The sequence below is a fragment of the Oryzias latipes genome, chromosome 13 (genome assembly GCF_053564925.1).
Source record: "Oryzias latipes strain Hd-rR chromosome 13, Olatipes_Hd-rR_3.1".
NCBI classification, from domain to species: domain Eukaryota; kingdom Metazoa; phylum Chordata; class Actinopteri; order Beloniformes; family Adrianichthyidae; genus Oryzias; species Oryzias latipes.
The window spans coordinates 30,039,453-30,062,015 of NC_136249.1; the positions used below are offsets into that span (position 1 = coordinate 30,039,453).

At 40.2% G+C, this 22,563-nt stretch overlaps 1 protein-coding gene across 2 annotated transcripts in view; it reads left to right on the forward strand.

The window, feature by feature from the left end:
• Positions 1 to 547: 547 nt before the first annotated feature.
• maml2 (mastermind like transcriptional coactivator 2) overlaps positions 548 to 22,563 on the forward strand; it is a 58,185-nt gene continuing 36,169 nt past the window's right edge. The window contains exons 1-2 of one of the 2 annotated variants that reach the window (XM_078929552.1): positions 587 to 1,057; positions 1,215 to 1,737. In XM_078929552.1, the coding sequence (XP_078785678.1) occupies positions 1,330 to 1,737 (408 nt within the window). In that variant the 5' untranslated portion in view covers positions 587 to 1,057; positions 1,215 to 1,329. Of the gene's footprint in view, positions 1,738 to 22,563 lie in introns of both variants that reach the window. The other variant, XM_011482303.4, reaches the window with a different exon arrangement.

Genomic DNA, 22,563 nt, shown 5'->3' on the forward strand with positions numbered 1-22,563 from the left:
ACTTTAACATTGGGAGTTGGGTCATCTAGACCCAACTAGACAGTGCCCTGAACCTGTTTTCTTCATTCATATGTGATCTTCACTGGTGTCCATGGATTATATGAAATCCTGTTCCCCTTTATCTACCTTTGTCATGGTAGGGAGAACACGTCAATGTAAAGGTGGTGGTCATAGGATAGCACAAGGGTTAAGCTGACTCGGTCTAGACCAAAGGACTTTTCCAGTCTGAATACAATCTAAGATATTCAGTTTGATCTACTCCAAACAAATAATGCAGTTTGATCAAGAGGTTTTTTTTGACTGGAAAAGTACAATAAGTACACATAGCGTTCTGTGTATAATTTATTTTATTCTCCCGCAACAAGTAAGATTGGCGACAGGAGGGCGAAAATAAGAGTTGTAAATAAACTTTATAAACCACTGAAAGTCTACATCAGTAGTCATATTTAGTAAAACAATACAAACAAACAAAAAACTAATTCCGTCATGAACTGACCGCCAAATGAGTTTCCTGGCGATGTAGTTCCCCGTCCCGCCGCTAGAGTGTGGTGTTGCGCACATATCAGTCCCAGCAGCGCCTCCGGTCAGAGAAGGAATGCTCACACAATGAGGCTCTGTGTGCAGCAGCTCTGCCGGAGCCCCCGCGTACCGCTCGCACAAATGATTGTCAATGGACTATTTGAGACGGACCTCAGTCGCTTCTCGCAGCGGCTTTCCCTCCCTGCCGGAATCTTTCTTTTTTCGGGGGGGAAACTTGTTCGCGACTGGATTCCAGACGTGAATGTAGAAAACGAAGAAGGACTACATTTCCACCCAGAACGCCGCGAGTGCTGAAGTTTTAGAGGGTTTTGAAGTGGGATTTACGGATTCTTTGGTTTTGGAGAAGATTGGCTCCTTTCTCGTTGGTAGTCGATGGACTTTGCCTGTTGAGATTAGGCAGGAATTGAACGTAACCGGGAATGCGGGCGTTCCATCGAAGAAACTGGAGTTGTGCGTGCCATGGTTTTGAATCATCGGAGGCTTTCACAATGACTATAACCAGATTATCTTTGTCGAGGTAGGATTAAGATAGATGCGGGTTTTCATGACTCGATCCTTATTACGCGTATTTTAAATCATTTTGACCTTATTTTTAGTGGACTTCTAGTTTATTTGTTTTATAACCAAAATTCTCAATTGTTGAGGAAAACATATATTGTTTTGTTCTTGTGCAGATTTTAGTACTTTAACTTTGTCCGCGTGACCAAAGTCCTGGTCCATGCCCGTTCTGTGGTCCATCAGAAGCTCAGTGGACCTCAGGTTGAACAAACTTGTGAGGGACTTGTGGGCATGGGGGAGGCCACCCCTGCTCAGTCTACCACAGGGACCTTCGTACCCATGTTAGGTTTGGGGGCGATGCCCACTGGGGTCACCAACGGGCCGGTGGTGGCCCCCTCCAGGGGACCCGTGGGGCCACCCCCGCTGCACAACGCCATCGTGGAGCGCCTGCGAGCCCGCATCGAGCTGTGCAGGAGACACCACTCCAACTGCGAGAACCGCTATCAGAGGGGCCAGGCGGAGAGCTCCGACCGCGAGCACGAGAGCACGCTCCACCTGCTCAACATCGTTCACCAGGGGCCCGGGACCCGCAAGACCAAGGGCAGCCGGGCATCGAACCAGCAACCCCCAGAGTACAGCAGGGCCATTGGGGATCAGAAGAGCGCCGAGGGGGAGCAGAGGATCTCCACACGCATAGCGGTGAGTTGGATGTTTGAGAACAGGATCCAGGGGCGTCTCTTTGAGGGGGGTGGAATGAAGACCCTACCCTACAAATACCACCCCAGGAACAAAACCACAAACCTGTCAAAGGCCACCACAGTACAGAGAGAAATGATGACTGATTTGGGGTCATATCACTTAAAAAAATACTGTATCCAAAACAAATTGATCTTTGGTCAATGAATAAGGAAGTCCTTCACACCAGGCAAGTGACACTCGATCTACCATATGGTGTTCACACTTGACTAGAAGGGAGGGGCTTCTTCTTCTTTTTCTTTTTTGTTGTTGTTTACTAGCACATATCGGCCACCTACAATCGAAAGAGGTGGTGCAAATCTCACAAATTGTGATCCAGGCTTTTTTTCCCCCTCAGCTCTGTTCCGCGATATGAAAGACTTGGAGTCAAATAATTCTGTCCAGGCACAAAACACAATTATCAATTTCTTCTCCATGATCAGTTGACACTTCAATAGATCACTACCAAATCCAAATCCCTGATTGTTCAAAGTTCAACCTAGTTTAGCTTTTTAAAACACGTTTAATGGATGCATGTTTTGCACATAGAGCCTTAGAACGGTCGTAGAAACTTTCCTAACAACTCGTGAATGTGAGAGTTTTGAACGCAGAAGCCCGAATTGCACAATTACGCTAATTTACAAAGACCTTTCTTTGGAAGAGGTTGCTTGTGCGGGCATTGTCGTGGGCGGTGTGAACAAAGCTAGTAGGAGCCGCTATCGTCATAGGTCAACTGTTGACCTTAATTACTTTTTTCATACAGATAGATAGATATACTTTATTGCTTACTCATAGTCCATAATACAAACCATACAAGAGACACACACAACCTTAAAACACAGAAGTATATATCCAAATGTCTTAGCTTTTGACTTCTTGGTTCTTCTGTTATCAGACATGGTTGTGTTTTTTCACATACCTGACATGTTTCGACGGACGTCTTCCGTTTTCGTCAGAGTTGTCATCAGACGGTACTGTGTGACGTATATAAAAACAGTTGGTTGTGACTGAGGCGGAGTCACCCGATTCCGCCCCTTGATGTCCGTTTTCTGCCGGAGGATGTTACTCCAAGTATGAGAGAGCAGGAAGGCCCGGTTAATGGAAGTGTGGGCTCGCTTTCGGATCTCCACCACCTCTATAATACATCTGCGGTGTCTGTTGTCTTCAGTGCGGAAGACTTTGGCCCTTTCTTAGTCCATGATATGGTTTTCTTGCTTGCAGAGGTCCGTTATGGCTGATTTCATATTTTCTTGAGATGCCTGTTGTTGTCTTGCTCCTGTTAGTCTCTTCTCTGTTTTCTTTTTGCATTCTTTTTGGTGTTCTATTTTTCTTGTGATGAAGGTGGGTCCTGTTTCTCCAACACAGGCGTGTGACATGGTATCTCATAAATGACGTTGCATTTCTTATTTTGTTCAATCTTGTCTTTTGGATGTACCAGTAGTTGCCGGAGTTTTTTATACGGTTTGACTGGGGCGCTGATGTGATGTTTTTTCATGACCCTTTGGATGAGTTCTGTTACTCCTGTAATGTATAGTAATGTCACCATTCCTTTGTTTTCTGTCTTCTTTGCCTTCTTCTTCTCTGTCTCCTTCTATTTCCTTTGCTCCACCCGTGACACCTTGACTTTTTCCAGAATGTCTTCTACGTAGCGTTTCCATAGGGTTGGACGGCAGTGCTCTGGTGCAGATGTTATTGATTTCTTCAACAGATCTACCATGAAGGAGCCGCACATTGTGGCTGATAGTGGGTCCCCCATGGGAAAGCCTTCCTTTTGTCTGTAGATGGTGTTGCGGAATTGAAAATAGGTAGATGTAGCGACCAAATGGATTTGTTGTACAATGTCGTTAACCGTGACATTTGTACGTATCTTTAGAGATTTGTACGTTTCTTTAGAGATTTGTCTGCTGTTAACTGTTCCTGCACTACTTTTTGGGTGGTTTCTGTCTAGGCTTTTGCATATTTCCTTTTTCAAATCCATTCCAATCATGCAAAAGTTGCTATTTTGTTTACCACTATTTGCTAAGTGTTTGTACATTATAGACTATAATGTACAAGTTATTCTAAACTACCATTTTGAAAGAAATAATGACCGTAAAACAAATAGTAAATGGCGTATACTTGTAGCCCCATCACTCAGCAATACTTTAACAAAATGGTAACCTACGGAGTCGTGATGGGGGGATTGGGTTCGTTGAGCTATGGTAGCTCCCATTTTAGTAACTTTGTAATATTAATATTTATAATAATATTGATCATTTATGGGATTAATTTGTTTAATCCTCCTCTTTTTTCTTCTCGGGGCTACATACTTATATAGCGCTTTCTACCTTCTTACAAAGGCCCAAAGCGCTTTACAGTTACAGTCCCATTCACCCATGCACACACACATTCATACACTGATGGTGGCTCCGCTGTCGAACACTGGCGCCAACCTCCCACCAGAGGCAAGGTGGGGTTCAGTGTCTTGCCCAGGGACACTTCGACACATGGGCGTGCAAGGCGGGAATCGAAGCTGTAACCTTAGGATCATGGGTCGACCGCCCTACCGCTGCACCACGGCCGAATGAAATATTCTTACACTGGAGCTTTAGCTCCAGCATTGACTTTCAAACTACAGTAACTCTTCAATCATTTATGCATTTAGCGTAATTCCCTGCAGATTCAGAAGCCGGGGAAAAGCCGCCTTGCCCTGATATGCAACACTTTACGCATTCCATGTAAAGTAGTTGATTCTGTCTGTAAAAAGGGACTTTGTGCCGCTTTTGTATTACTTGTTGTTAATATTGTGTTGCATAACCGAGCAAACCGAAATGAAAATCAGCTTTTTTGTGAGTCAGAATCAGCCGATTTAGGATGATTGCGTTAACAGTTGAGGAGTTACAATATGCCAAAGATCGTGTGTTATTTAGGCGTCACCGTTGAAATCTCAGGTGTTGAAGGGTTTAGACGCTAGGGATCCACCTGACAAAAATATTTTAGTACTAAAACTGTCTTTCTTTTTGATAGTTTTTTTTAATTTATTAGTTAAATAAAATAATTCTTCCTTTAATTTTTTTATTAATTAAAGGAGGAAGCTAAGACATCTTTGACAGGATCATTTGCAAAGCAATCCAACGTGAGGAAATGGTTTTTGGGTCATTGGGCCACAGGGAGGCTTCGCATTTCCTCTACATCGTGTCAGCATGTTCACTCTGCAGCTGATCCATACGGGGAGATGCAGATGCATTTTTCTGCCCCAGCTTAACCGCTTTGATAACAGCCATTATCTTATTTCGCCTTTCCAAATAATTCATTTCCTTTGTGTTGCGTGACTCAAACACATTCAGTTAAGACCTTATCTTTTAAGGCTCAAGAAATGGGTCATTCAAAGGCTAATTTTCCTGGTTGATGCATTGCCAAGGTGAATTATATTTAACATACACAACCTTACCTACAGAACATAACAAATAAGTGCCCTTTCTTGTGTACCTAGCAGGACTGGGTTCCTGTAAAGCATCTGTCAAGGGAGAAGTCAGCAAGATGTGAGATTTATTTGGTTGTTTTTGTTTTTTTCATTGGGCATGAGGGAGTTCAGCGCACAGGCTATGAATTATTTCCCAAGCAGCATTTTAATATCGTGTCAAAAGGGTGAAAGCTCACAGATGTTGGCGCTCTGAATGAAATGCTGGATGGAAAAACAAACTTCTTTTATTTTTTTTTTCAGTTGTGGCAGCAAAGGGCAGCAATGAATATTCTGTAATGGTATTTATTTTCATCACTGGAGATTTTCCACTACACGAGTTGTTTAACACGTTTGCGTACAATAGAAGTCGATTGTCAGAAGATTGAAACAAATAGTGGTTTATCTTCCACATATGCACTTTTCATCCTGGTTAGCACAGTACAGCAGGGGAACATGGGCAGCAGGACACAACGTTACAGATTATATTGACTGTCTACCAGAGGTCAGGGAACATCATTATCTTGTACTGTTTCATTTGTACTGATGTTGACTCTGGAGAAGCGTGTTCTAAATAAAAATGATGAGTTCGGCAAGACGCGAGGAGGAAATGAAGTCCGGGCGAACGCGAGTATATCAACCTTGAGGTTAATGTTTTTGTTTTTTTCACAGCTCCAGATGATTGTGTGAAACACAGCAACTGCTGCATACTCGCTGCTACGAATTATTCCGTAAAATTATTCAAAATGAGGGTAAAGAAAATCACACAAAATCGAGCTATAAAAGCTCACAAAAACAGATTATTCATACAATTGAAAGAGAAAATATAAAAAAGGAGCTACTATACTACGAGTTTAAGGACCTTAAAATAAAATAGCATAGAAAAAAAATGTATATATTTGGCTTTGTTTCTGTAACTTTTGACCTAATTTCAACATTTCCAAAAACATTAGAAACACACAGGTCGTTATTCAATCAGCATCTCAGTATTCTTGAAAACTGTAAATGTGCACTATTTTAACACACTTTTAACATTTTTGGTTGACATTTTCTTGCAAGTTTCTCAAGATGTTGAGTCAAAGTTCTTTAAATATTGATTTAAAATAGTAGATCAACCATCAATAGTAAATAATAAAATTAAAATATTTTTTCATTGCCACTGATTCCCAGATCAAAGGAGAATCTTTGCTTTTATGGTGATTTTATAGAACTTATTTATGCCCAGATTTAGTACATTTAATGTTAAAGTGGATTTTAATCAAACGTTATGCAGCTAACAGCTTCATTCTGAACTGCTTAGAACCTTTTTCTTTTCTTTTACCCTTTAACATCAGAGCTTGAGCTCCAGTGTTTACATTCATTGTATCACCAGAATTCTTCAACCGTTTAGGCAATTTATTTTCCACACTGTAAGGCACACTTAAAAACCTTGTTTTTTTGTCAAAGACGACATCATTTATTCATCTGGATGAATAAATTCTGGATGTGTTTACTGAAGTTGAAGTGATTTTGAAAGGTACACAGCGCTCTGTCAAAATGTAAGTCTGTTTTTTTTTTCCTGAGTTACAAACAAGGTTTGGTTTTTTTGTGAATATGCTAACGCACAGCTAACGTGTAGCGCTATCAGACTGTGCTTTCTTACGTGTTACTAACAAAGTTGAGAGCTAGCGTAGTCACAGTACCGCTTGTTTAAATGGTATCAGACTGTTTGTGTTGTTAGTGTTTTAAAAAAAGTTGGGAGTTACAGGTATTGTGAACACACTTACGCCTCTAACACGGCTAACGTGTAGCGTGTTACAAACAAATTCTAGAGTTACTGTAAACATAGTTAAAGTCTGAGTTATCTCTGACTCTTTGTCTCGATTAATGTGCCTTTTATATAACATAATTTTGAAAATAGACCTTTCATTGATTGTGTGCCTGCTTTGTTCGCCTTTAAGTTTGAAAAATACAGTATACAGTTTTTGCTTGCTTCTTGCGAAAAAAGTTCTCTCAAATCTTACAATATATATATATTTTTTTTATCAAACCTTTATTCAACCAGGAAGTCCCATTGAGATGAAAAACCTCTTTTCCAAGGGAGTCCTGGCCAAGAGGCAGCACATTTCAATACAAAAAATATATATGAACAAACATCATTAAAACCACATACGTCATAAAAAGCAGTTGCAGATACAATATACAAAGATCTCACCATGTTATTTATGAATACTAAGTACAGACTCAGACCACAGTAACCTTTCATCCAAAATAGCACCAAGACCATCAGTACTATTCTGATCATTGTAATCCAATTACAATGCTGAGGAAGGTTGTAGTTTAGCATTTCATTGAGATAGAAAATGCTCAATAAGTTATCTGTTGGCATCATGTTAGTTTGTTGTGGAAAGGAGTCGGCAGCTGTCATCAGTTGTGCTGTTAAAGGAAATTCTTTTAGATGAAAATGGAAAATGTAGGTAGAAAAACAGATGAAAGCTTATTTCTTTACTCAAAAAAAGTATTTTGCACATTGAATTCACCAAAAGCTTTCATTCAGTCATCATTTTGATAGTATTTTGTAATATTTTTGCCCCGGGTTTATCAGTCTTTACCTTCATACCTACATCACTAAAATGCATTTGTGACGGAAATGGGTCACACAGATAAGCTTTCAAAACATTAGCCCTTTATTACAAAGTACGGACATTTGCTTTCAGCGGATCTGGACCCAGCATTGTCTCACATCCTCCGTCAGCAGCTTGGATGGCGTGGACGGAAACTCAAAATCTAACGATGGCGGCCTGCTGCATGCCATCCTGCCGTGCACTGTCCCAGCCCATTATCGTGTATTTAACAAACGGCTCTCTAAACACCTTCTTGAAAGACCTGTTGACTACTGAACCACAAAAAGGCCCGTATAAATGTTTATTTGGAGCCACTGAAGCCATTTTCTTGCACATGTTTACTTAAAGTCAAACTGACCTTGAAAAAGCAGTAGAATGCCTGCTGATTAACAGTCCTGCGTGCAGCGGGGAGGGTTTTGTTATTACAAATCTGGGAAGTGTTGTCAAGGAAAAGGATGCCCTCAAAGTGCTTAAAAGCTGTGAGTTTTTATTGTTTTTAGGGGGCGGGAGGTGATCTGCTGGTGCAAAAACCACACAACCTCACTGCTTTGGCCCAAGTGACAATTTTCTTCTTTTGTTTTGCCAACAAGTTCTTAAAGACCCACTTTGATGATGTAAGACACACAAAGATCATTTAGCTTAGAATTTCTGAATATTTCTTTTTTAAATTGTGAATCAGGACCAAGCAGGAGCAGTGGTCTTTTAATTATTATTGTGCTATTTTTTAGCCAAAATCATGAAACCTGTGTGGTTTTCTAGGACCTAGTTTCTGCAGGAGTTCATTAGAAATTCAGACCAGGGAGCTTGTGGCCCGACCAGCACGCGTTTTTGTTGTTGTCACAATTACCTTTTTTTTTGTAATCTTTCGTTTTATAATGATTTGAATAAAGAAACGGTCCAAAATGCAATTTTAGACTGAATTTTTTAATACATGTCCTGCATCATCAGAAAAATACCACAAGAACACGTTAAAAACACCAAAAATACGATTTTCTTTGGAGTCGGTCTTTACTATAAAAGAGGCACAAATTTCTCAAGTCTGTTGATAAACTATTATTTTAAAACTCAGCTTTAGTTTTCTCTTTATAAGCTAAAACAAAGAGAAAAAAAACAAAGAACCAACAAAATCACCCAAACCAGACAGTTTTGTTTTTTATTTGCATAACAATTATTAGATGTTCCTCATAATCATGCTTTTCATCATTAGATTTTACTCTTGAAATGTCAGGAAGTGAACCATGACAGTGAGATTGCTGTTACACATTATAAGATAAATAATCCACAGACCAGTGATGCATTGTTGACAGTTGTACTGTCTGTTATTGCTGTGAATGTTTATGCATTTCAAAACCTGACTTTTTATAAAGCAATTAAGTGAACACAATAGAACTACCAATGCGGCTTTGTGTTTATTGTCATTTTTGCCCAAATGCACGTTGAATGCTCTCCTAGCAGCTGCTGCGTTTGACTCTTTTCCCCAACTATTCCCCTTTAAATTTCAAATGGAATGGCTGTCACTCTGTCCATTTGCTGCTGTATTAGAAAACAACCCGAACTGAAAGCCTCAAAAGCATAAATGCAAATCCGAGCTGGAACGGTTTACAAAAAGCAGCGGGTAAAACTTCCATATTTTTGCATTTATATGGATTTATTCCATTGACCCATTTCCAGAAAACCATTAGGAAGGCTGTGGTTTGGCAACACACATGTCACTCTTCCATGATGTTTATTCAAATAACATAAAACTATTTTATTTAACAGTTGAACTGGATATTTTTATAAAACATTTTTCTTTAAATACGGTAGATTTTAGATTTGTTTAGATGTTATATGCTCCTATAGATACAGCATATATTTTACATTTTTGTTACGTTTTAGTGTGATGTAGAGGCAGAATACTTGGTGTCAAGTCAATGTGGATTGGGATCATCATATACAGTGACTGGTAATAGTCATGTAAAGTCATTCACAAAACCCAAATAGTTTCTTCAAACTATTGAACCTTTACTTTCTTCTTTTTATCAATAATTTTTGTTTGATTATTGTAAGTAATCTATTTTTCCTCGATGATTTATTACTGTTGGTTTCCCTTTTGTTGGTATCTTTTGTGTTTTTATGCTGTTTGAACTCCTGGTGGTGTTTTTCCGTTCACTTCCCGGTTCAGACTTTCACAGCGTGCGTTCATTTCTGATAATGCACACTTCATCGCCATCATCCCATACGTGTTGGATATCGGTACAAGGCTGCTTTCTTCCACGTGGGAATCAGTTGGCATTATGTTAATTGAGTCGAAGAGTTTTGGTAGTGAAGTGTTAAAGGGTTAAAGATGACTATGGCACTAATATAATTATTGGAACTAGTAAAGGGATTTTTTCAATGTATTGGTACTGAAGAAAATATCATTTCTGCCAGGCTGACGGCTTTAAAAACAATAGGTTAAAGGGAAAACCCTCTCAGCTTCTTCTGGTCGTATTTGTTTGATGAACTGTTTGTCTGCACATGGTTCTGGGCTGTGAGCTGGAGTGTTTTCTGTCAAACTGCGTTTGGCTGTTAAACAGCCTAAATCAGAGCTGCCGGTGGTCGGAACTCCACCCGTCTCAACTGTGTTGTGAAACAATTAGCCTGGGTCCATAGGGTCCTCCCCTCACCACACTGCTCCCCTCAGCCCCTAAATGAGCAGACATTGTCTATATTCATCCCACCGATCCCCTCTGTGTTCGCATGTAATGTAGATAACTGCTATTTGCTTTATAGGTGTGTTTGTATGGAATGCCATCGGTGTAATTTCCCTGACAACTCAACCACACTGTAATCCTGATGTGATTAAGCTTGACTCATTTTGAAGGCCAAGATGATTTGAGCATCTCATGGTGCATTATGTTATGATTAGTTATTAAGACCAGCTGCAGGCGAAGTGTTTCTTAACATTGGAGATTCTGCCTGCGACACTTGAATAACACACGCTCTTTGACACGCCGTACCTCTTTGACCGTTCACGCGATTGGGAATCAGCTTATTCGGATGCGTAGAAAAGCGACCGATATGCTACACATTACTAACGTAAATTGTTACATAACGCAATAGAATCAGCTGGTTTACACAAACACTTCACTAATGTGAAGTGGGGCTGCATGATATGAGGAAAACTCACGATTTGCGATACAAATGATCAACACAGCGATGACGAGTAACTTGCGGTACATGAACAAATAGCAAAAAGACAAAAACCTTATTTCTTTTTCACTGCAACAGTTTAATTTAAATAAGAGTCAATCCAACTCAAATGACACTCCAAATGACCCTTGTCTAAAGGAGGCAAACATCTAACATAAAAGGGCTCCATCCAATTGGTCTGTAACGTGAAGGCATCCATCTGATCTGTCAAATGCATAAATGGTTTTAAGATTGCCAGCGACTTACAGTACGGAAAATACCATAGTTTTAAGCTGTGGGCCATTAAAAACAGCTACATTAGATTCACATTGCACAAGCAAATTCAATTTTCTAATCCGTATATATACATGTTGGATGCCTTGGCCAGTAAGCCTAGTTTGTTTTCTGACAATCATGGATGTAGTAAACTGCGATAATCTCACACTCGTGACTTTTACGCTACATTTCCTGGAAATGACCTCATCTGTTTGGACACTCACTGTGTCGTTTCATGGCTAAATCGTGCTTGAAATGGGTGTCTGTGTTTGGCGGTAAACATGGGTCTCTGATAACATCAGTTTGCTCTAAACAACCTAGCTACACAAATTGTGTGCAGTCATGACGGCTGTGTTCTCAGGGGAGGCTTGTCGAGCTTCTTTTGGCAGCTGGCAGAAACTTCAGATAGAAATTGGCAGGCGGGTTGCTGATGTTCATAACTGGAGTTTTATTTATCAAGTTATTTGTGTTTATGACTGTAAAAACACTTTTTCTTTCCTGTCTTCTGATGTCTTTAATGATATTCATAAAACCCAACGTATTAGTTCTAGCACTGCAATGTTGGGGTTTGTGAAATAAAATTCAAGCAGTTTTCACACATTTTTACAATTTGGGGCATTAGCCAGTCAATGGGGCATTGTTCATTTACTGCCTCCAGGAGATAAAACATGTTTGTGTTTTTTATAGCCTTTTTTTGGGTTTGTCTCCCAAAAGGAGCCGAACAGTAAAGCTTAAAAAAGAAAGAAACACAAAGGTTTCTTTGTTTTTTTCATTTTTTGATGCGAAATGAAAACTTCTTAGCATACAGTAATGATTTAGTGATGGGGGAAAAAGTAGAACTGTAAACCTTAAATCCATTGTGGTGCTTTTGAGCAGGACATGTTTCCAGATGGCACTCTGCAAAAGAAAATAGCAATAAATCCATAATGAATATATTTTTATGTCTTTTATATATGTATTAATTCTATTATTGGTCTGTTGTAACTGATTTATTATTAGAATTTCTTTTTTTTTTTAAGCGTTTAACTAAATCGTCAAAGAGAGGGATGTTGGAGTTTTTGTTACCTCTCCTGGACAAGATGTCTTTAACTCCGATCATTTTTTTGTAAAAGTATGTCCAGTGGCCTTTTAATTATAATTTGGCTGTTTAAGCCACAATTTAAAAAAAAAGTTGTTTTCTAGGACATAGTTTCTGCAGAGCGGCAGTAGTTGATTCGAAATTTGCCTCCGAGTACAAAGCTCACAACCCCAAGCTAACATTAGCAGTGCCACAAAAATGGCGAGTAATATTGGAGCAATCCAGCCGTAGAGTTCTGAGCTGGATACCAGCTCTGAGGAGAAGAAAACAAAGACAAACATGGATCTAGTTGTTTACAAGTGGATGCATCAGAATGGAGCAGAGCAGGGAGCTTGTGGCGTGGCGATTGTAGATTTTACGTCACAGCTACGATCTTTTTCAAACTGTATTTTTTCATCTGCTCCTGATTCACAGCGATTTGTATCAATAAATACTCAGAAATGCAATTTAAAGCTTAATTGTCCTAATACACGTTCTCCATCACAAGAACATGTGAAAAAGACAAAAAACACAGTTTTCATCATAGTCCTTAAAATAATTAATGTTAACCCTGTTAATAAATACGATAAATTAAAGATTTTCCATGTAAATAAAAAAGAAAAGAAAACACAGATCTAAGAATATTTGTTCTATCCAGCAGTGTGAAGTTGGATGAGGTGCTCTGAGAATCTGGGACATCTCTGTACCAGCCAAAATCTGCATTCCTGTCTCCTCCTGAAATAAGCACACCTCAGTTCTTTTTTGGCCAAAATGTTGACTTCCAGCTACTGAACTCGCACACACAAAAAACAAAACAAGAGACAGAAGTTTCCAGACACCCAGTGGGGCAGTGAGGATGTGTGTCAAATCAAAGGCGTTTGTGGATCATGTCTTGTTCGGTATCCCCAGCACCGGTGTCGTAAGAAATCCCCACACCCTCCCTTCCTCTTCCTATTCCCTCAGTGTTTCACACTTCCACTCAGCAACCCTCCTATTGTCAGGCACACACACACAGACACACAAAACCCACGCTGCTGCACACCCCTCATGTTTTATTCAGCAGCCTATGGGAAGGCTGTATCTGTCTTTGAAGAATGCTGCAGAAATCATGTAGTAAACCCAGCTCGTCTTCAGTCTTCAAGGGACAGAACAGTGTAAGCGGTATACGCCCAGAAGAACACGGTCTTCTGACAGTCCAGATGGATCGGGTCGGGTCTGCTGATTTATGAGGAATCCTGTGTATAATAGCCATACCTTCAGGGAGAATTCAGCCTTTAGTTTTAGTGGAACCACTGATGTTTCTTCCTCTGAGATTCATGCATGCGTCCTTGGTCTGTGTTCCCCCGATTCACAACAGCTTTCAAGGCTACAGATTTACCTTCAAGAAGAAAACGAGTAATGAGGCTCTCCCTAGTGGGAAACATTTTTTATTTTTTTTTGAAAATTGGCCAATTTTAAACTTACAGAAGCAGCAAATGACAAAGAACATCTTTGTCTTTGTTGTAAATTCCCATGTCAAAGATAGGTGTGACCCTACTTGTCTGTTTTTAGCAAGCATGGGTGTAATCCAATACTTCCTCTCAACGGTTGCAGGAACTTGCTGCACTTGAAGCATTTGAGCAGGGAAGCATTATGCGGGATGGTAAAAACATTAAATATGCATCCTGAATGTTCATCCAATTACTAACAGCCAGAAATACTAGAAACAGTATTTCTGGAAAATTTAGGTCAAAGATAAGCAAAGTAATAAGTTTTTATGTCTACAGTGTTGATGTACAAACATTATGCATGCTTAACTCCAGACTCCAGCTTAATTGTTTCAAATTGTGCCCAGTAACTGTGTGTGGGACCCTGTCAGGGTACAGTTGTAGTGTGCTAGAGACTATTTCTCCTAAGCTATGACATCAACTATTCAGTCGTCTTGCTGTTTGGTCATGACTGAATGTAGGCCACAATATACAGAAACTACATTATATTTTTTAAAACTAACATATTTTTAAAACACGTGTAACTTAAGCTCAGGGCCATTTTCTTTCCATTATTGTCTGATATGAAAACAACGAAACCAAAATACACAAACTCCTATATTGTTGTGTAAAGAAAAAGCATCTGTATCCTGACCCAGATCTTTAGGGGCAAACACTCATGCCCTGACTCCCAGTCAGGACACCCAATGATTTAATAATGTAATATAGACACTTGTTAAGTGGTGTAATTCTTTAGTTTGCATAAAGATGATTTTTTAAGCCTGTTTTTTGCTCTTTGGTTGGATTTTACATGGCTGAATGGCTACCGTTCCTAAATTCATTGGACATTTAGGAAAAACTAGCTTGATAGTCTTTGATACACAATGCTATGCCTTTGTCACGACTGCCCTTACGGGTGGATATGGGCTGTCTGTGGCTGAAAAATGGACAAACCTGTACGGGGCACGCTGTTGGACTGCACAAAATACCAAGGTCGTATAGCGCTCAGTGAGCCCATAAGATGAAAATGTTCATGCAACAGGTGGTAGCAAACACTTACATTTATATAAAATGCAAGGGTAAAGTACAGGTTAGGGCAGGGTTGATTAAATCCAATAGATCAATAATTGATCTATAAAAGTAGAGATCTATCTTTTTTGCCTTTCCTTTTCCGGTAACCCAACACATAACAGCAGTAATGCTAAAATACACTAGCTTGTATGATAACATATTATGGAATCTCCTATAGAACTGCTAATGCTAAAACTCGGTCGACCTAAACATACATTGCTGACTCAATATGAATATCTTCAAAAGATATATAGATTATTAATGTATTTCTGTACAAATATGTCTTAATATGTAAACCGTGGAAATTCAAATTGGAATTGAATTGGGTGAATCAAAAGAATCAAAGCAATAGTGAATCGAATCGATCCAGGCTCTGGGTAATCGAATTGATTCTGAAAATGATTGGTAATACCTAGTCCTAGTGAGGGTGAAGTAGATGAGACACAGGCTTGTCATATTACTTTTTTTTTTTTTTTTACCACCCCTAATCCTACAAACTGTGCAAGAGGCTTGTGAGTGCTGTCCACGTGAAAGGTGCAGGTCTCTTGCAGGCTCCACAGTTGTGACTAATGCCTTGCCAATGACTAGAGTGTGGTGTAAGGACACCATATGACAGCATAGCTCTTACGTCATAAGTATGTGCAACTTACATTAGCCTATGTATACTTGTTGTTACACATACGCCATGCAAATCACTTGTATGTTCCATTTTCAACAAGACTTCAGACCAACCTGTGCTCCCTTAAGGCGTGGCCACTCCTCTCTACGATCCTCCACAGATGATCAAAAAATGCATGTGACTACACCTTTAAGGCCTTCTAAAGTGGAGAAAACCCCAAATGGATAATGGAGCGATTAAATTTAAAACGATTCAGTGACATTACTTTTGTTTTAGAAAAAGTGAGAACGTTTTTCAAAGTGGTTTTTGAAATGCTCCGGTGCCTTTAGCTGGAGAATAATTGTGTTGACAGAACTCATTTGGGGATATTTCATCTGCTATTTAAGCTATTGAGAATATGCGTAACACTTTAAGTTAATAACCAGGGCAGACAGTTGTTGACAAGTAAACGTTTCATTAAAATTCCCATGGGGGGGTTGAAACAGGGACCCAGTGGTTTTCAGTTTTTGTCAGACTATGCTTTAAGTGGGATGGCAAGTGTTGCCCTCAGCTTGTAAAACTTGACGTTGAGGGTTAAAATCGACCCCTTCCCCCCAAAAAACTAAACTCAATGCCACATACTTCAACGGGAAATTTCTGAAGGACTAATACATTTTTGCTCCTTTGATGCTAATGAATCTACCTGACAGAGGAAATCAATGTTTCATGGTTTTTTATTGCATGTTTGAAGCTTGTAGCAGAAAAAAAAGTGTTTTTTTCTTTTCTATTTTTCTAGGGACCTCGTCAGATATCTACCTGTGCCTGAAGCAGTCTCTCTTTTGACTGAAAGAGCCCTGTAAGGGTTTATCTAGTTTTACCAGATTGAATTAATTGAATAAAGGACAGGACTGTGTGTGGGGAAGAAGATGGGGTTTGGAGAAGGAGGGGTAAAAACCTTGGAGTATCTTTCCACAAGTGTTTGCTACCCGGTGGTGAAACAGGAGCCCTGTGAGAAAAAGCCTATTCAGGTGTTCAGTAGCAACGTGTGGACAAACTGCAAAAAGAAACAAAGGTGGTGTTTTTTTTGCTCAACTGCAAAGAAGTGAGAACATATTGCTTTGTTTTTTTTGCACCAATTTGACTCATAAACCTTTAGTTGCTGTGTTTTGAGTTCTGGTTGAGTGAACAGGAACTTATCTTGAACTGTTCTCACAGTTATCTGACGATCTGCCACCTGATATGTCAGAGTTTCCTGGACTCGTTGTAGTCGTTGTCGACAGATCAGATTATCTCAGCTGCCACTGCTGAGCCAGTGTGCATGTCCATTTGTGTCACTATGTCAACATCATATCTCTATCCACCTCACTGCAGTTCTTTAGGATCAAGAGTCTATGGGTTTGCTATGCAACCTGTTACCCTAAGAAAGTCATTGGTTAAGGAGTGTGCAGTTTGGAGAAGGACGGCAAACTTTATCCTTCTTTGGGTCATTATCCTCCTCAGGAAATGAGAAAGTGGGCTCATGGTGTCACCAGCGAACTCCAAGCACACAATACTGGGTTAAACTGGGAGGGGGTAGGGGCTCTGGTAGATCAGAGTTCTGCCTTGTTTACATTACAGCTCAGGGTATTTCTCAGAGCCTGGCCAAAGCTGCTGAAGTTCCCAGGCTCCGGATCTGCAGAGCCTTGAAAAAGAGGCACAAGCTTTCCCTTCTTCTCCTTCCTCTCCCTGTCACTCCACTATGCTCTGGGGTCTAAGTCATAGTTCAGCTGCATTTGCATCATGACAGTATTTGGTTTTTTGCTACACTCATACTCTGGGAAATATTACAGCTGTGGAATGTGTAAGACACTAACCTAATGATATGTTAGATACAAGATTAAAAAGAATACAAACAATTCAGTACATTTTTACTTTAGTATCCAGATGTTAAAATGAAAAAAATAGGTAAATGCTGATTGACTTCAGTTGGTTTATCTCTTGGCCTTGATGCCTCCCCACCATTACTTATTTCCTTGCATAGCATTAAGCAGAGGTTTTAACCCCAAATTTACAGATTTCTTTTCCAGTGGGGGGTTCACAGGTTGGTAGTATGGCTTATTTTCTGTTCCGATACAGTTTGGCTATTTTTTGGTCCCTTTTGTCTGGTGACTTGGGGGGCCTTGTGACGGCTCTGCATGTCTTACCTCGATTATTTGTGTGCCATGTGGCATTAAAGGTGTCAAATCCTCGATTAGCATTACTTGGGAGGGGAGGTTTTTGCTCCAAACTTGGCTGTTCCATTTAGTACCATCCATCCGTTGATCTTCAGAACCCACTGAATTCCTTTTAGGGTCACGGGGCTGCTGGAGCCAACCGAGCTACTGTTGGGTGAAGACAGGGAACACCTTGAACAGGTTGCCAGTCTGCTGCAGGGCCTCACAATCACAAGCACACTTAGGGACAATTTAGAGGACACCAATTCACCAATGAAGCATGTTTGAGGACTGTGGGAGGAAACCGGAGTGCCTGGAGGAAACCTACACATGCACAAGGAGAACATGCAAACTCCACACAGAAAGGTCCCATCTAGGATTCAAACAAGGGCTTTCTCGCCATTAGGGGAGGGCGGCAACCACTGCGCAACCTTGCAGCCCCATTCAATACCACTGCAGTTCTTTTTGAATTTTTGTACTCATTTAAACGTTTACACACTCAAGTGATATACATACAGCTGGAATTCTCTATGCCCACTTAGCTTGTGTTTGTGGTCACTTTTTGGATTTGCTTTTTAGTGCGTTTTTGTCTTTTCCTGCCTATTTGAACTCTATTTTGTGTCTCCTCATGTCAACTCCTCACTTCCATTTGCTTGAACTCCAAACCTTATTTGAACAGAAAATCCTGTGTTCCAGACTAGGTTTCTTTTGGCTATAAACATTTCCAAAAGCAAAATAAGATAAGAAAAAAAGGACCCCCTTAGTTCGACCTACCTTCTTACATCAGCCATAGTTTGTATTCACGAGGTGAACTGTTTTCATTTGACTCTAAACTGGCTTGTCCTTGTTAGTCTCCTCTGAATCTTTTCCACTCTTTCTAAGTCTGGTTTTGGTCCTTCCACGTTTGAGAAGGACATTTCTTATCTCCCATGTAACCCGCTACTCTGTACATATGCATGATGGGAAACTGAATTGAACCATACTGCCTGTTGGTTTTATTACCTAAGCTTACTTTAATGTATTAGCTTTTGCAATAATTTAATGGATTGGATTGGTATATAAAAGGATTTGTTCTGAAATAATTTACTTTCTGTGGAAAAAAAATACTCAAAAGCCAATGTTTTATAAGGGCTTAAACCTTATTTTTATTTCAATGTATGATTTCAGAAATAGCAAACTACCCACTTGTTAAATTGTTATTTTAACTTGAGTGTGCACCAGCTGAGCAAGCAGAAGCAGAGAGCCTAATCCATACAAATGTTTGTTTGTGGACAGTATGCATGTCCTTAGCTATTATAATCTAGACTGAAGAAGGAAGGGGAAATTAAATATTTCAATTCTATTAAAGAAAGTAGACATGAATGGCTCCCAGACAAGTCTACCAGGACAAACACAAACCTTCATGTATGTCGAATGTAGATGAAAAGGTGGGAGGTGTAGTGACTTTGCGTTGCCATTTTGTCAGCCAAGGCTAGCCATCAACTACCCGCCTCACTCGCACAGAAGGAGCTCAAGGATTTTACTCCGATCAACCTGTTAGGAGGGAACCACCAGAGGAGTAACTGCTGTTGGAGGGCATGAAAGCATAGACCCCGGGTACTTATCGAGCCCCTGGTGTACTCTTGGTTCAATCCCTGGTCACACCCATCTGAAAGTCTCACCAACCTTAGCAGTGCTCGAGAGTCATCCACTTCTGCCCCAAGAGGCAGGTTAGGGCTACCCTAAAGGTGTCCACATGGTGCCCCCGACAGAGCAGCAGCCATCCAAGTGGGAACAGTGAAGGATAAAGACACCCCCCCACGCACTAACACACCAGCACCACCACACACACGGCATTACCACCAGGGGGACAGTGCCCTTGAGAGGTGGCTCCAGTCGCCAAGACAACAGTGGACATTAATAGTGGCCCAGTACAGTCAAGAGAAAACCCAAATGCAAATCCAGGAGGACACAAACATCCCTGTGGCCTCTTTGGTTTGTGGTACAGCCAGGCACCCAGGTGATCCCTCTCGCCATGAGAAGAGAGGGCCACACATCTGGAACACGACGAGCATCCTCACAACAACTGCTGCTTCCGTTCAACAGGGATCGGGTAGGAGACAGAGGATCAATGGGCACCACCCTCCATGTGCAGTGTGTATGTGAATGAGAGTGTATCAGTGTATGTTTTTAGGTTTTTCCTTTTCCATGAAGTAAAGGCACAGGCTAAAGGTCTTTACATAAATACTGCTTTTTGAAAAAGCTTATTCACAGAACTATCACAAGGGTACTGTAAATACTAGATCAATCCAACTTGTACATCAATGGATCAACCTGAGAGCTTGAACTTTGTTGGGGTTAGAGTAAATGCTCTGACACTTCAGTTGTATAAACTAGAGTGAGTGTACAGTCTGTTGAGAGCAGGTTACAAGGTGTATCACAGATGTTCTGGATTCTTACCTCAGTTGTTCCAGTAATGCTGAGCTGTGGCAGCTGTTGGTGCTTTGCTGTGCTAAGGTGTCGCATTGTTGAGTTGTGCTTTGGTGCCTGCTCTTTCTCCATCTACACTGGAGACAAACAAATGTGCTATTGTACTTCTAGCATATGCAGAAGGTGAAGCCAGGAAAAATCCTCTCTGCTCTGGATCACTTTTAGTGTATTTAGAAATTTCCAAAGCTGAAGAAGAGGTCAAAATAGGTGGTGGGTGGAGTCTTTTTTAGAGATCCTAGTCATTATATCTGTCAGAATAACTATTCTTGCTCTTGTATCTTTTTTTAAGATGTTCTTGCTAATCTGAATATTTTTTCATGATATTCTTTCTGTAGTGCAAACTTTTTAAGTTACAAAGCAGCCATCCAGATGCCTAAATAAAAGGATGTGGCACCTACTGGCTCCAACGTTCCAAACGTTTCACAGATTCTCCTGAGACCACTTTCAAGTGGTCGGGGTGTGGATTTCTAACAGGCCCCTTTCGGAAGAGTGGCCGCCATAGAAATGATGACTCGGACCAAAAAAAGGCAGCAGAATGACTTAATTTGGCTTTGAACAATTTTCTATCGGTGACATCATTTTCTCTCACTCCAGTTCTCATATGCAGTCAATTGGAACAGCAAAGTAATGTCAAAATTGACTTATGGTTTAAAAAAATAATATTTTAGGATGAGATAACACTTATTTGTCACTCACTGGGCAAATTTCCATTTCATTGACAGTATCATTCTACCACACGTACACATTGTAGTTATTACTTTAATCTACCATTAGTTTCTACGTTTCCAGTTTGCCAAAGACATTTGAATTCTATTAGTAGACCAAAAGTGTGGATGTCAGCATAGCAGAAGGAAATGAGAAAGACTCTTTCTTTTGTTTAAAAATGTGAAGTACAACCTTTTTACTGATTGTGATTGTTATTAAAGAAGGCAAGATAAATCAAAATTGGTCTCATAAGATAACACTGTAACACATTTAACCCTTTATAAACCCACTCCAATGACAATTATGATTTTGATTCTGATTAGGCCTAACATTGCATCTCTTGAGTATTTCTAAGTTTAAATCTTTGTCAATCAAGAACAGACAAAAAAAATGCAGTTTGAAAAAACTTGAAGCCAGCAGGCCACAAGCTCCCTTCTCCGCTCCATTCTGATGCATCCTCTTGTAGGCGACTAAATCCATGTACATCTTGGTTTTTCTCATCCGAGCTGGCATCTGGCTGAAAACTGTACGGCTGCGTAGCTTCACTATTACTCTGCGTTTGTGTCGCTCCAGTAATGTTATGTTGGAGGTGTGATGCTGCTTTCACACCAGGCATGTGATGCACATCAAAGAACTTTCTATGGTGTTCACACTGGAATAGAACGCACAAAGGCCTTGAAACAGATTTCGCAGTGTGAGGATTGATGCGCCAAGTTTGAAATCCCAACCCTAGTGACCAAAATCTAATTTTTGACTTTTTTTGTCTTTCTGAAATGTTGCAAAGGCACTTCTAATGAAGTTCCATACAAAAGCAGCGGAATGACTTTACCCCAAAGATGGGAATCCCAAGTGAGCAAAATGTGAAGAAAATAAAATCTCTCTTAAACAACAACTTTGAATGAAATGTTTAAATCAATTAATCGCCCAGCCCCTACTTTCTATACACTTTAGATGGACGTACTTTTTGTGCGTAGAGCTTGAAAATGGTCATACAAAATTGCGTAGTAACTGCAAGAGTTTTAAACACTGAATCCCAAAAAGTGTGTCCGTGTGTGTGTGTGTGTTGAAATTTTAGAGGCTGTAAGCTAGCAGCAGAGTGCGTAAACAGATTTCTTACGGGTGATGGGAAGGGTTGATGGAGGGTTGCTCTGCCCAAGCCTATAACTTGAAGGCGAATTTCAATGCCTACTATGTCCTAGAAAAGGACACTGTTTTAAAAAAAAAAAGTGTCTAAAAACGGCATTATCAAAAGCGACCACTTTTAAAATAGATTAGAAGAAGGACTGTAAAGTAGGCAGGTCTATTTGTGTAGAACCAGCAGTAATGACCTCCACAGGCATGAATCCAAACATACTGTATGATGACATGCATTCTTTAAATTTGTCCAACAGTTTCTCACAGAATCACTGCAGACTTTAGGAGCACATTACTCTCCAACATAAAACACTAGAAAATACCACAAATAAATATTTGATCCGGTAAACTAAGGTGTTAAATGATTACTAAACAACTTTCTGTCTCCGTAGTTATCAGCATAACCGTGGGGTTATTATGCCTGTTTGCACAATAACAAGAAAGAGAGAGTGAGCAGAACATTCCTTTCTTCCTTTAACCCCCCCGCTACTTACTGCCACCCCACCCCCAGTTTCCTTCCTGTGCTTTTTTTAGAATCTATTGGATGTTTTTCCCACATCCGGCAACAAAGCCAAGCTTTTCATGCCACAATCTTTAGCAGCATGGTGTTCTGTGGTTCAGCTGTAA